This window comes from Pleurodeles waltl, chromosome 9, assembly GCF_031143425.1.
Source record: "Pleurodeles waltl isolate 20211129_DDA chromosome 9, aPleWal1.hap1.20221129, whole genome shotgun sequence".
Lineage (NCBI taxonomy): Eukaryota > Metazoa > Chordata > Amphibia > Caudata > Salamandridae > Pleurodeles > Pleurodeles waltl.
Genome location: NC_090448.1, coordinates 1,013,114,459 through 1,013,129,521, shown reverse-complemented (window position 1 = coordinate 1,013,129,521; position 15,063 = coordinate 1,013,114,459). Strand labels below are relative to the sequence as shown.

General features: G+C 43.7%; 1 protein-coding gene across 2 annotated transcripts in view; it reads left to right on the top strand.

Moving 5' to 3' along the window:
* Nucleotides 1–15,063, top strand: part of TOGARAM1 (TOG array regulator of axonemal microtubules 1) — a 489,673-nt gene that overhangs the window by 408,699 nt on the left and 65,911 nt on the right. For both annotated transcript variants that reach the window (XM_069208622.1, XM_069208621.1), the window contains one exon: nucleotides 14,506–14,686. In XM_069208622.1, coding sequence (XP_069064723.1) covers nucleotides 14,506–14,686 — 181 coding nt within the window. The remainder of the gene's footprint in view (nucleotides 1–14,505; nucleotides 14,687–15,063) is intronic.

Sequence of the window (15,063 nt, the reverse complement as noted above, 5' to 3'; positions counted from 1 at the left end):
GGGGAACCCTTGGACTCTGTGCATGCTATTCCTTACTTTGAAATAGCACATACAGAGCCAACTTCCTACACCCCTTTTGCACCTCCGTCTGAGGATCTGCTGTTCATACTTTCTCTTGCCCAGCAGGGCTCTGCTTTGGGCATCCTTAAAGGATACCTGTCTGCCATCTCAGTCTTCCTCAGACTGCCAGATCAACTATTCTTGATCAAACCTCCCATCGTTGGGAGGTTTCTTAAGGGACTTACTCACATGTTCCCACTTACCCCATTCATAATGCTGCAGTGGGAGTTGAACCTTGTACTCACATACCTTGTTTATGTAGGAAAGTGCCCCTTTTGGCATGGTTACCTCCCACTTTTTACCTTATATGTGATGCTTACTTGACTAAGTGTGTGCTAGGACCCTCCTAACCAGGCCCCAGGGGATAAATTCCATGAACTGCTGGGGGCACTTTCACTCGCCTGGTGGCACCAGGTTTGGGGTCTCTGGCCTCAGTTTGCAAGAGTTCCTCCTCCCAATAGAATCTGTGGGAGCCACTGAGATCTCCCTTTTCCTGTGCAGCAGCTTACTATTGCAGACCTTCAAGAGAGAGACAGGTTCTCTGTCCCAGGCACAGCTGGTCCCTAGAGGGTCCCCCTGGGCCCATGAGCTCAACCTGGTAAGGTAAAGTTCCATGGCCTCAGTTCCCTCTGGAGTTGGTAAGACTTCTTCCTGAGAAGAGGAGTCTCGTGCCTATTGCTGTACAGAAGCTGCCCCCCAGTCTTCTTGCCTTTCCTCTTGGAAGGCTGGGCCATTATTCCATGCTCCAACACTTGTTTTTCACCCTGTTCTCTGCTTTGTGCTCCAGTCTTTACGCACAACATCTCAGGGATTCCCAGCATGGCTGCATGGGTTTTGAGTTCTACCTCAGCCCATGCTGAGGACTCCAGGTCACAACCTAGCAAACATTTAACTGGAACTGCAGAAGAGACCACTACCTGTTTCAGGACAGTAATTCCTCCCCATTCTAACGCCGCCATACTGATGGTATGGACCTTAGTTACATTGTTAGTATTGGTAACTGGATATGTTTGTCTAACAAAGTACTGTCCTGGGGAAACCAGTTTGTTTGTCACCATGGTGACACTGCCACCTGTATCCCTCGGGGAGTCTACTCTAGTCCCATTAATTAAGGGATGCTGTCTGTTTGTTCATATTAATGTGCCAGACAGCAAGAGTGGCAACATCTACGCCACCCTCAGAGACTAAATAGCTTCAATGTGAACCCTGATTTGCTCTGCTCACACTGTAGATCCCACCTGGAGAATGGCTATACCAGTGCTAGCTGGTGCAGTACTAGGGGAGTTCTCTCTTAAGTCTCCAGTTTGGTGTCCATTCTGTCTACAGTTGTCCCAGGACTTTTTGGGATCAATGTTTTTACCTTTTGTACCCATGAGTGGATGGTTAAGAGGTTTGGAGCTGACCCTCCAGAGAAGGGTTTTGGGGTCCTTTAGAAGATACTTTACTTTTATATTTAGGTGTCTCACCACCCTTACACTGGGAAGGCTTAGTAACCCATTTTTTTGGTCACCCCCAGAGGAAGTCTTGGTCAACCTAGTCTTGACCCAGTGGTCAAGTATAGAATTAGGTTCAGGGGGGCTCACAAAACCTTGAGCCAGTCCTGGGTTGATTTCATAGAACACTCAATGATAACACTCAATGGTTGGTTAACTGGAAGTGAAGTGCATGACTATGATGGGCTCTACAATTTGTTTATGAAAGAAATCATCTTAAGTAATTGCTTTAATGAACAGTTGCATCAATATCTGGTAGACCTAGGTCCAGTTCCTCCCCAAGAATTGGCAAACGAGGCAGACCATTGGGTCAAGTCTAGGTTGACCAAGACTTTCACAGTGAAATTAACATGTTCATTTTTTGTCCTTCTTTTCTCTTCCTCAACCCACCAAGTAGGAGGAGAAACTGCAGAGGCTGCACCTCAGGGTGAGAATCCTGAGAGATTGAACGCACAACAGGAAAGAGTAATCAGATCCCTTATTGGCATTGCTAGAGCCAAGAATGGCAAAGCACTAATTAAAAGCACATTCTTAGGTTGGTTTCCTGTTTTCATTAAGATCTTATGGTCATGGCCAAGTGAGGCCCTCCAGCTGGCATTTGTGCCTGCTCAACAAATGTTAATATGGCTTTTGCTTTCACCAAGGGCATCCAAGTGTCTGATATATATGCTGGATGGACACAAGGTCATGCTTAAAGTCTTTTGTAAAACAGTACTGTCTCACAGCTCAGATTCATGGTGACTGATATTTTGCCAGGGCTGTTTTGCATGACTTACTTGCTTGTTCAGACGAACCTACCGGGGAAGTATTGTTTTGGTACTCATTCATCATAAGGTGAGGAATCTGCAGGAAGAAGTATCCATCTAAAGAAACAGTTAGATAACATTTAGTTTTTTTGGTAAATACTAGGTTTTTCAACAGATGTCTCCTGTCTCCGCCTATGAGTTAACTCTGTGATTAATAAGATAGCAATATATGCTAAATGTTGTTTTGCTGCTGTTCTTGATGCTGTCTAGGTTCTTGTCTGCATGCCTGAATGGGTTTTGCTGGTTGAAAAAGGTTTGTGTCTATTATGGCTTCTAGAGGATATTTAGAAGGTGAGGAAAGATATAATTATCCAAAGGAATTATTGTTGCCGAAGGTATGTGAGATTTCCTTTGCGCTTACCTCAAAGTTAAATTATTTCGGGGAGGGAGGATGGTCCAGGCTAGATCTAGAGGTCAACATATATTGATCTGCTGAAAAGAATGGGTTTAACAAAAAGTGCATTTCAGAAAGTTGTTAATTAAACATTGAAGAGTAATATAAACATTGTAGAGAGATACTGTAGGAAAGTATCCTCTATTTGGCATGGTTACCCCCACAGTGTGTTTTGATTATTTTCCCTGGGATCCTGCTAACTAGGACTCCAGTGATTGTGCTCTCTCCCTCTAAGTTTAGTTGCTTAGGACTTTGGACACCCCACAATTGCCATCCTGGTGCCCCCTTCAAAGTTTATAAGTCTCTACTGTATGATACTTAGATACCCAGGGCACTGGGGCACCAGGGGCTCCCCATGGGCTGCAGCATGTATTATGCCACCCATGGAAGCCCATGCAAAATGGTTCTGCAGGCCCACCATTGCAGCCTGCATAAAAAGGTGCATGCACCATTTCACTACAGGTCACTTCACCAGGTCACTGTAAGTCACCCCTATGGTAGGCCTCCCAGAGGGCAGGATGCAGGTGTCTGTGTGTGAGGGCACCCCTGCTTGAGCAGAGGTGCCTGTATGAACACCAACTCCATTACACTGTACTTCATAAGTGCGGGGAAGGCGTTTTACCCATGTGCTGGACACAGGACACCTGTGTCCAGCTACATAATTGTAACTCCGAACCTGGTCATGTTTGGTATCAAACATGTTGGAATCATACACCCAATACTGTTGCCAGTATTGGTTGTATGATTCCATTGACTCCAGGGACTCCTTAGGGGACAGCATTGCTCCTACCAGTTTTCTGAGCAACCTGCGCTGCTGCCTCCCCTCAGACAGGCTGCTTGACCTGCTGAGGCAGCGGAAAGCAGAATAAAGGATTTCCTGTGGGAGCGGGAGGTAACACCCTCCTCCTTGGACATGGGTGTTACATAGCTTGGGAGGGGTAGCCTCCCCATGCCACTGTAATGCCTTGAAGGGCACATTTCATGCCCTTCTTGCATAAACCGGTTTGCACCAGTCCTGGGTCCCCGGGTCCCTGCTTTGGCATGAAACTGGACAATGGAAAGGGGAGTGACCACTTCCCTGTCCATCACCACCCTAGGGGTGGTGCCCAGAGCTTCTCCAGGTGGCCTCTTGTTTCTGCCATCTTGAATCCAATCTTGGGTGGGTCCTCAGATTCGACGTGCAACATTCCAGCATGACTCCTCTGCATCGTTTACTTCATCTTCTCACCACCGGGACTGCAACTGGACCCTCCAGGAACCGACAATCTGTAACTCCAGCGAATACTCCGCTCTGCAACATTGTTTTTCCGGCTCCTTCCAGCATCTGGAACATTTCCCTGGCTGTGCATATTCTGAGGGCGACTGGTCTTCAGCCTGCAGAACTAAGAAGGAATCTCCTTTAGAGTGAAGGAGTCACTCCCCTGCATCCGAAGGCACCAATTGCAACGACGACCGGCTGCGTGGATCCTCTCTCCTCCAGACCTGCGTGGATCCTGCATCACATGTGGGGGTCTGTAGTGGTTCCCTCGGTCCTCTCTACCGGCTGTCCAGCTGTGCACTGCAACTCTTGAAGCTACCAAGGCTTGTTTGTTCCTCCTCCAAGGGATTGTCAGGCTTCGTGTAGCCCGGGCCTCCAGCATTCTTTCCTCCTACCTGCTGCTCCAGCGACGTGGGTCTCCTCTTCAGGTGTGCTGCGTGGGCCTCACTGCTACTCCTGTGCCTGCTGCCAGTGTGTTGCCTGTGGAGGCTGCCTCCTCTTCTTGTGGCTCTCCCAGCTGCTGAGGGTCACCTCAGACTCCACTCCATGGGTCGAGTTCCATGGACTTTGCTGGTCCTCTTCAGCACTGCAAAACCTTCTTCTTTGACTCCTACATTTGCCAAGGCTTGTTGGTGGTTTTCCAGCAGTACTGACTGCATCACGACCACCGACGTGGGACATCACTTGCATGACTTCTGGAACTCCTCTTGTGCTGCACTGCAGACTTTCTTCATCCACCGTCGACCTGGTCCTGCATCAACAGAAGGGTGGGTAGTGGCTCCTGCCACAGCCGGACACTCCAACTTTAACTGGACTTGGTCCCCTTCTTTTGCAGGTCATCTTCTGTCAGGATCCACCTTTTGTTTCTTCCAGTCTTGTCTGAGTCTTGCACAGTCCTTTTCCAAAGTCCTCCTGTTGGTTTTGTGGAAAACCAGGTACTTATTTCTTATCTCCTGGTTGTGGGGGGGGGGTAGGGGCGCACCCTGGTACTTACATATTGGGGTTCCTAGTTCCTCCAGCTCCCCTCTACAGATTCCACTTTGTGTGGGGGACTGCCTGCAGAAGAATATAATTTCTCTGATCATATTGTTTGATTCCATGAAATGTGCTGGTTTAGTACGAAGTGCCTTACTTTGTGTATTGATCCTGTCTGTATGCCTTTTTGGAGGTGTATAGACACACTATGTGTATGGTAATCAGTATGTAATCTTCCTCCCAAATCATGTTATTCAGCTTCCTTAAGATAACTTTAGTATCTTGAATACAAGATGGGAGATTCCTCATCAGTGGTTGAAGTTGGTGGTCTACGTACTCCTCTATGTGTGAGCTGATTGAATTGATGCCTGCAATAGAAGGACATCCTGGGGGAGGGAATCCCTTTTTGTGTACTTTAGGGAGTAGGTAAAAGGTAGCAATGGTAGGATATTCAATATAGAGATGGTTTATTTTTCCTCCCATGTCAGCAGGCTGTTTTTGTACCACTCTTCAAGTGTTGTTTTTAGTCTCATCTGATTGTCCCTTGTGAAGTTATCTTTGACTTTCTGATAGCAGTTAATATCCATTAATTTTCTCTTAGCTTCCCCAGAATAGTCCAATTTATGTAGAAGGACCATATTACCTCCCTTTTCTGCTTCCCGGTTTACCAGTTCTGTATTCGTTTGCTGTGTCTTGATCAATGTTCTCCAATTCTGACTCATATTTTAGGTAAGCATTTTGTTCTATTAGCATTTCTTGAATTCCTTATTCAAAACTCGCGAGACAGCCATGTGAAATATGTCTTTAGTGTTCTCAGGTGGAAGTTGTGGCCTGAGGGGGGTGGTTTGAAACTTGATTTACTTGAATGATGTTGGTCATAATATACCTAGTGTTGATTCCTATCTCCTGCTCCAGGGTCCACACTGTACTGTTGGTTGCGCTTCCCTGGTTCCAGAAAGGGTTGAAATAAGATGTATATCTTCCAGGTCTTGAACTGTGAGGGTTCTGTATACAGTGTATTATTCTGATATTGGTTTTAGGGTTTGTCACTGGAAAATTAAGACAGTTTAAGTTTGTGATTTACAAGGACAATTTTGTTCATTATTGGGTCCCAAAAGGCAGAGGTGCAGAAGGATAGTCGCCAATTTATTATTTTAGTAGTATTAACTGTAAGTATTGTATTGGAAAGGTTGATCACTAGTTAGTGGCTACTTTTTGTTGTTCTTTCCTCCTAGCTCATGTGCGGCACAATGGTTAGAACGGCAGACCCTGATGCAGAGATCTGGTCCGGGACCAGGGTTCAGTTCCCGCCTCGGCGGGTCTTGAGCTCAATTCCCTTGGACCAGCTAATGCTCACCTCGGTACCTAATCTAATTAATGGGTCCCACTCTGTAACTCTGGGCAATAGCTTGCTTAATCTCCACAACGGCCCTCACAGCGCTTGGATGCCTGGCTTCACCCTGGGGCTGTCCCGGAGTGGGTGCCTCACAGGGAAAAGCCAGGAGGGGTTCCTCATCGGTATGAGTACAGCGCCTTGAGACCCTAACGGGTGAGTAGTGCGCTATACAAGTGCAAAGTTTACAGTTTATTCTGCAAAGTAATTGGTTAGTCTTCCTTGTGTCAAGGTGCTTCTGTTCTGATTCTCGTATCATGAGTATAGGTATTCCTTATACCTAGTAAGTGGCATTTTACCTTTAAAATGTGCTCTTATGTTTGTGGTTGTATCTTAAGTTGCACTTCTTGGGCATTCAGAGCCTGAGCTAGTTCCTGTTCCGTTGAGCGGCTGTCTGTTCCTGGTTCCTTGTTTGTTCTCATAAGGTTATGGTATGTCTTAGCAAAGGTATATACCCTCTCCAGCTGGCAGTCCAGTTGACCTCTGCAGAATTTTATTTCTTTTGACCTCGTAGTTTGATGAGGTCATCAACTTTAGCCTTTTGTTTTTCACATTTTACGAGATATCAATGAGCTGTTTAATCATGTTATTAGAGACTTTCTTCAGGTTAGTTTCCCATTTTCTTATTTGATCCGGATTAGTAATTTCTTCTGGGGTGAATACTAGGATTCTCAGTTCCCTATTTGTGTGAGCAGCTTCAGTATACTTTTTAATGTTGCAACCTCCCATCATTTCGCGGTTTCTGTTTTCAAGGTATTCTCTAATGCTTGTAATGTACTGTTTGCAGATGGAGGGTTATGCTTGTTGCAGCTCAACTGCCCACTTGTTAAAAGATTGAAAATCTTATTAATCCTGTTAGTATGATTCTCTCTATGATCCCTGCAGTTTCTCCTACATATAGACTAAGGATGTTGTATTTCATATATACATTTTTTAGTGCTGTGTGTAAACATATTTTAGTACCGCAGGGACCTTTCCATTCCTCAGATTGGAGGTAAGGACACCTTAACAGGACAAGCGATTTGTATAAAAAACCAACACAGAGGTCTGGTATTCAGTTTATCAGTACGCTGGTACTACACATAAAGCAGCTCATACACTTGACCCAATTTTCACAAATCTCTCTTTTCTCTCAGCAACTAATTCTGCCCCACTTACTTTGTAAGATCACACGTCTTTTCATTGCCTTATGCCTAAATCTCATGTTTTAGCACACTACCTTGGTCCTAAACCTACACATCCCTGTTCAAAGAATACTAAAAAAGACCTATTGCTGGCCCTAGCATCGTCTCCCCTCATTCCATCCTATTATGCAGAAGTAGCAGCTGAAAATTGTAATTCACAATGTTGCTCTGAAAAACCTCATTGTCCCCCACAGGCCCCTCCCTTAGGCACCATGTTTCACTGCAAAACTGCTCACTTAAAACACCACTGCAACATTCTAGAGAGACTTGAGGGAAAACACAGCCAGCATTGTGTGTGCGTCATCCACGTACTATATTACCAGAATTAATGAAGTTATGAACCCAACTAGGGAGCTCTTTTCCAAAGTTTGATTAAGGTCTGAACACTTGTCATAATAACATCAACCCTTCCCAAGAACTTGTGACTTGTGACAGTTTGGACACTTAATTCCTGGCTAAAATTCAAATGTGAATCTCAAACTCTATCAAAATTCATTCTGAAAATCTGGTCAGTAGCCAATCCCAAACATACATTCTTAGTGTTACTCTTCTTTCCATCGAGATGACAAGTTATCTTCACAACAGCAAGATAAAATTCTGCCCTTCTGCCCCACCTGAGTTCTGTTCCTAGCTATAGATGTTGTCACTCATCTTTCCTATCATCAACTTATGTAATCTCTCTCTCTCTCACCATATACAACGTTCTCTCCAACTGGAAACAGGCTATGGTCATGCCCCTGGTTAAGAAGCCATTCATAGCCCTGGAAATACTGGCTAATTACAGGCCCATTTCCCTTCTGCCTTTTTACATTACGATTTTGGAAAAGGACACTAACTCGCAACTCGGTTTACCTCCTTGACAAACAAAATCCAGTTTTCTTGAACATCAGAGCACAGAGATCACGCTTCTGCCCATATCAGATGATCCAAGATCTCATTCTGGGCCAAGGTGGCACCAGTGTCCTGGTCCTATTTGACTTCTCGTCTGTGTTTCACTGTCCCACCCTGAATTGTTAAAGTGACTCATTGGCTATAGCATATGTTTTTGTGCTCTGGAATGGATCAAATAGTTATTATCTGACAGGATTCAATCTGTCACTCAGCAGTCGTAAGATGGATGCAATTTCCCATCCAGTCCTCAGCCCAGTGCCCTCCCGAGTCTTCTTTCTCTGCCTTCTATTCATCTGTAATGATTGGTTTTCTCCTTAGGTTACCTAGTACTAATGTTTGTTTCTCTATCCTAAGTGCTCAAAAAAATTCTCTCCTTTCTCCCTGTACTTTCCAGCAAATCTATCATGCAGGCCTCGAAGAAGAGCAAAGTTCTGGAACTCCCTTCTTTATGACATGCATTAGAAATAGGAGATGTAAACCCCTCTGAGTCACAGCGCACTCTCACCTCATTGGCTGAAGTTTGGGTCTTTTAAAATGAAGTGACTGTGCTTATAAAGTGGCCACTGCCTATGCCCTTTACAACTCCTAGATCATTATACTACTATTTCAGAATTACTGGGGGACTTATACTTCGAGGAATGATTCAAGCATGTAAGTCTATAAAAGATACCAGTGCTGAAGAACCACAGTTCCAAATAACTAACTTGTGTTTTTATGTGGCAGTCTGTCAAGCACAATAAAAGTTAAAAGGTAACAAAAATTGTTGAATTGGTTGTAACTTTAGCACCCTTAGATGAATCTGAATTAAATGTGACAGGCAGTTAGAAAGTTACACCAGTACAGGTTTTTCAGGTTTAGTGCAGATCCATTTGGGGAGGAAGGGTGTGAGTTTAAAGTGTAAGGCAAAACATTTTTTATTCACTAATAACTTTGTCATCGTCTCATGGATCTGCATGGCATTTGGCAGCGATTTAGCATGTTTAAGCTTATCTTAGTTTCCATGCAGAGGGATGAAAGAAGTGTTAATCTGCTGATAAATTTTATTCTGACAAATCTACACACAATTTGGCAGATGTTTAGCATACTGTTGTTCATGTCAAGGTTTGAGCAGATCCATCGGGGTAGAGGGGTATAGAGGGGTAAAGATAACTGGGAGGGCTGTTATTTTTTTATTTATTTTTTGGGGGGGTTTTGGTTGCTAAAAACCTTCGATGTTCAGTTAATCTTGATGAAAACTAACCGCTAGCATATTGAGCCCGAGCAAGCCCTGCACCCAACCCCTGCTGCCCACACCACAAAGGTGGGTAGGCATAGGGCCATATGTGTACATGGAAGGCCTACCTTAGTGGGGATTGGGCAGTTACAGCAGGTGGGCCAGCATTTATAAGCTTTGAGCTCTCTGTCAACCCACCATACACAACCTTCTTTCCAGACAGACTGGTTCTGCGGACCCCTGCATCCTTTCTGCCAAAGTTTGTGACATCGTTCCATGTCAGCCTAACCATCCTCCTGCCTATGATTAATCTCATCCCTCTAAGCAGAGATTCCATTGCTTTGACCCTAAGAAAGCTAAGCTTCTACATAGATCACACCAAAGACCAACGGGTCGACAAATGGTTCTTTGTGGGGTTCGCTGGAGCGGGAAAAGGCAAAGATGTGCAGAAAAGACTGATCTCCCATTGGATCCTTCTCTGCATAAAGATATGCTATGCATTGTACAAAAAGCAGCACCCAGAAGGACTGCATGCTCATTCTACCTGGTCCAAAGCTCCTACCACTTTTAGTGTAGAATCCCTCCCCTGGCCATTTGCCCGGCAGCTACATGGGCGTCCCTTCATATGTTCATGAAACTCTATTGTCTGGACAGTCAGATCTACTGAGAAAGGCATATCAAAGGCCGTGGCGTTCAAGATTGGTAGCTTTTGGGAGGAAAAACCAATCTGTTCAAACTTATCTTTTCGATTATTTTAGCTATTTAAATGAATGTATTGCACAGGTTGACAAACATTAAATGCAGAATCAAATTATACAATTCAGATTAAGGCTCACTTGACTTACAGATGAGGTGAAAACTGTTATCAACATTTTGAAAACTAGTTAGCGTAATTACAACATGCAAGATGGCGAATGCCAGTCTTTATCACTCCCATGCCAGGACCCGAACAGCATTCTGGGGTAAATGTGAATCCTCAAAAGGTTGGCATGGACACATGAGAACCAAGCACTTCCCGCACAAGACAGCAATGAAGGGGGCGCAAGGCAAATCAGAAGGAACCTAACCATCGTAGTTGTAAGTGGGTGAGAAGCACACACCAGCAGCAATAGAGAAAGCGGTGGTCCTTGCACCGACAGAGGCAGTGGTGGCCATAACAAGCACTGCCAGGACAAGAGCTCCTTCGGGTGCTGAAATTGAGAGAAGGCGTGATGCTGGCCCCCTCACGTGAGAAACAGCTGGAAGAGGAGACACTTCCCCCATTGAGCTGTGAGAAGTGAGGGTCTTTGGAAGGGAGAGAGAGATAGCAGAAGTCCTGCTGACCCAAGCGAAACCTCTCCTAGCTGGGACTTAGGATTGATGGTGAAAAGAGGGTAAGGTGAGGGGACAGATTGAGGACACTCCAGGCAAGAGGTCTGGTGGCTGTAGAGGCTGTTCTGTGGTGAATTACTCCTGGCGTGAGGAGTGACAGTGGCGAGTGGCAAACCCATTATCCAGCCCACAGTGTAAGCGGTGGGAGAGGAGGGGCCCGAGGGGTCAAGCCCATCGAAACAGATAATCTTGCTTATATCAGGACCTCCCAGAAGACTCTGGAAGCCAAAGTCAGGGAAGTATGGGCATGACTCCTCCAGGACTTGTGTAAAACCACAGGAAGAGTTACCAAATCATAGACCTGTAGCAGTGTGCTGTAGGGCACGGTTAAAGACCTCCAGCAGGTGGTTCAGCAAATGAAAGGCACGCTCTCCCACTTGACAAGTAGATCAGATGATGTAGAGGGTCACCCCTGGAAAAATAACTCTGGTTATGCACCTCCCTTCCTGGAGACCAGATGTCCTTAGTTTGCTCATAGAACTCACCAAGCACTGGTGAGTACGTCCCCTCCAGAAGCACCATCCCGCTCAAAAATAGTCCACTTTTTAAAGTATAAATACAGGGACTTGGTGCTACACACAGACCAGAAGATAGGGTCCCTTACACACAAGTACCAGAGGATTCTAATTTTCCCATGCTATACCAGGTTGGTACAAAAGCAACGGAGGTCACTTGAACAAGTGAAGCAAAAATTGAGGGAGGGCCCTGGGATCCAATACATGCTGCTCTAGCCAGCCAAGCTCCGAGTCATTTTACAAGGGAAATCCCTTGACTTTCGCCACCCAGTCCGAGCGTAGGAATAGGTTGAGGAGAGACCCCCAATTTTATAGTGTTATAGGCACAGCATACATGTTAATTACAGTCGGAAACTGAGACAAGGGAGACCAGAGACACCCAGGGAACCCGAGACACATAAACACAACACTTTTGGCGACTAGATATGACACGCACATGACAGACCACTTTAAGATTTTATCTTGGATTATGAATGGGCTGGGCCGCAAGATTAATAGGTGGGTTGTGGCACAATACCTCCGTCGCCTGTCCCTGGACATAGTACTATTGCAGAAAACCCATCATCTGGGGAACAGTTGCCAATGTCTACAGAGAAGCTGATATACTTTGTTGGCACATGCAGGATGCACTAGAAGTTCTAGAGAGGAGGCAATTTTAATCAAGAAACAAACCCCATTCTAAATCTAGAAGCAATGGTTGGACTCAGAAGATCAGTATGTAATAGTACAATAAAGATGGAATAAGAAAACACCTCTGCAAGGTATTGTTTATGCGCCACCCAGAGTACTCCATAGGGTCCTAGATGATAACCCCACTTCAGCTGGCTCCGGGAGGAGACCACCACACAATGGGTGGAGTTTATAGCAAGGTGATGTGCAGGGCCATTGATAAAAATACTATTCAAGACCCACCGCAGCGAACGCCTATGTGTTTGGCACACTTTGGAAAAGCCATGGGATCGGTTTGTGTGGGTCAGACACCTCTCAGAGAGAGAACACTCCTTTCTGTCTGTCGCACATGGGTCCCTCTCAGTTGGATTACTTGTTTCTTCCAACAGAACAACTTCAGTAAATAAGGGAGGAAAAATATCTAGGAAGAGGCATATCAGACCACTCACCACTGCAAGTCCCACTTGGTGCACATAACCAGGGAAAGAGCAGCGGCTGGAGATTAGTTGTGTGGGCTTTGCAGGATAGAGACATCGCCCATGCCCTATGGGGCGCAACCCAACAATATTTTACTGACAAGGAGATGGTGGACTTCTCGGTTATGCTCTGGGAGGGCCTCTAAGAGGGTACTTGGAGATACAGCTCAGAATATGGTGCCCCAAAAAAGCAGAAGGGAAAGGGAATTGCAGGAATGTGAAACCAATAATAAAGTTTTTAAAAACTGAAAACTGACTGCATAGCAGTTAGTTGTGGATAATCAAGATTGTATTACTGTTAGCATTTTTTGGCATATGAATTAAGACTCCACTGTTACTTTAATGATTTCTTTAAAAAATAAAAAAACTTTTTCTCACATTGTTTCACATACTTTAGTTCTCCTGATTAACAATGCCTGATTAATGTAGAGAAGAGAAAGTTAATTTCCACAATAAATACAATAACACAGATTAATGATTTCAAACAATGCTGCCACGTTCCATTGTTTTTTTTATGGATAATTTCTCTTAAATGGGGCTGTTGCTGATATGACACCATTTACTTTTAAAAAGGAGTAAATGATAGGATTTTTAAAGAGGGTAAATTATTTTCAACCAGGAGATTAAAAACAGAAAGTTCTACATTCAATAGGCAACTTTATATTTTTGAAGGCTTTCACTGCTGGGTGTGTTCTTCGAGGATTTTGCACACAGATGAAGAAAGTCACTGTTTATGAATTTAGTGAAGATAGTGAAACCGGCATTACAGGTAAGTAGTGTTTTATTCTTCAGCATTGAGGTTTTCCTGTTGGTAGTTTTCACCAGACCCTTTGTACCAGCCCCTCGGTTTCATCTGTTTTTCCTTCATTTGCTATTGTAGGGAAAATGAGAAGGAATTGGCAGTGATAGGCAGAGTTAAAGTCGACAGCAGGATCCAATGGTCCACTAATACTCTAATACCTCACTGTAGCCTCTCACTGTCTCATAGTGGTACATTATTGATTTTAAGTTTACTCTCCCAGAATTAATGCTGGTAGAAACTTTACTGTTTCATAATAATCAAAGGCATGTGTATATTAATGATTTTCATGCAGCGCTACCCCAACTACAGTATTAAAGTGATGCAAGACAAAAGGCTTACTTCTCAGAGTAGTTTTTAAGTAAGATGAACCTGACGTAGTTTGTATTGTAATATTAATCTATATCCATCAATACATCGATGATGTAAAAAAAAAAAAAGAAGCCCCCTGTGCTTCATAAATGCTGTTTAAAAAAAGTCTCCATTTCCAGTTTTAATAGGGGTGGAAGAAAATGTTGTCTTATTTGCCATTTGAACAACGGATACTATACTAGCAAAATAGTGATTGAAAAATAAACTATAATGTAAAAATTATCTGGTGGGCTCTTTCAGGTAATCATATGTTTTATGGTCTGAAATGTGGGATCCTAGAGTCTCGTTTTGGTAAGATGACACTCCCCTTTATTAATAATTAAAAAATATAGCATACTTGTTGTCCCTCTCATGTGGTCTCCCTCATACACACATCTACAGGCTGCTTCTGTATCTTTCTATTTTGTAATTTAATAAGGCATGTTTTCTAGTGCACGGGGCACTTAATGTTAAAAAAAATATATATATACCCATAGACCCTATCACTGATAGACTTTGAGTGTGATGTACTGCAGAGTTAGTGTAACTGTTTTTATTGAGCAAGTAGTTATATATAGTAAACATTTTCATTGCTCTTTACAAACTAATTATTATTATTTCTAATGTGTTACAATATTGCTGTTATCTTTATAATAGGGAAACTGGAGAAAGTACCAAAAAAACTGTCCCTCGTAATTTAATGGAATCTGCAGAGTACATAAAGGCATTGACAACTTCACTAAATGCACAAGACTTCCGTGTCAGAATGGATGGAATTAGAAATCTCTTGTTGGATTGTGAAACTAACCAAGACCTTGTTGTTACAAATATTGTAAAGGTAATACAGTATGCTCAGCAACAACATCACAGTTACAGTTTGGCTCTGTCTTTAAAATATAATTACATTTTGTTAACGTTTTCCATAGTATTTGCAGTGGTTACTTTGTGAGTCAGCTGAATTCTATACTGGGAGGGTAAAAGCTCTACATGGGTTGGTGGACTTGTGCTTGTTCCTTGGCTTCTTCATTATTTGTTTCCTGATGTACTTCTACAATCATTGAGAAATAGCTGTAAATATGGTACTTTTACCTTTCTTCTCTTGTTCCCCAACTGCAAGGAAAACCATGCTTGTGAAAGGAAACAGTTCACAATGCTCATCCCGTCCATCTTTTGCATAGCTTGCGTATTTTCTATTTTGACACTGTGGTAACTAAA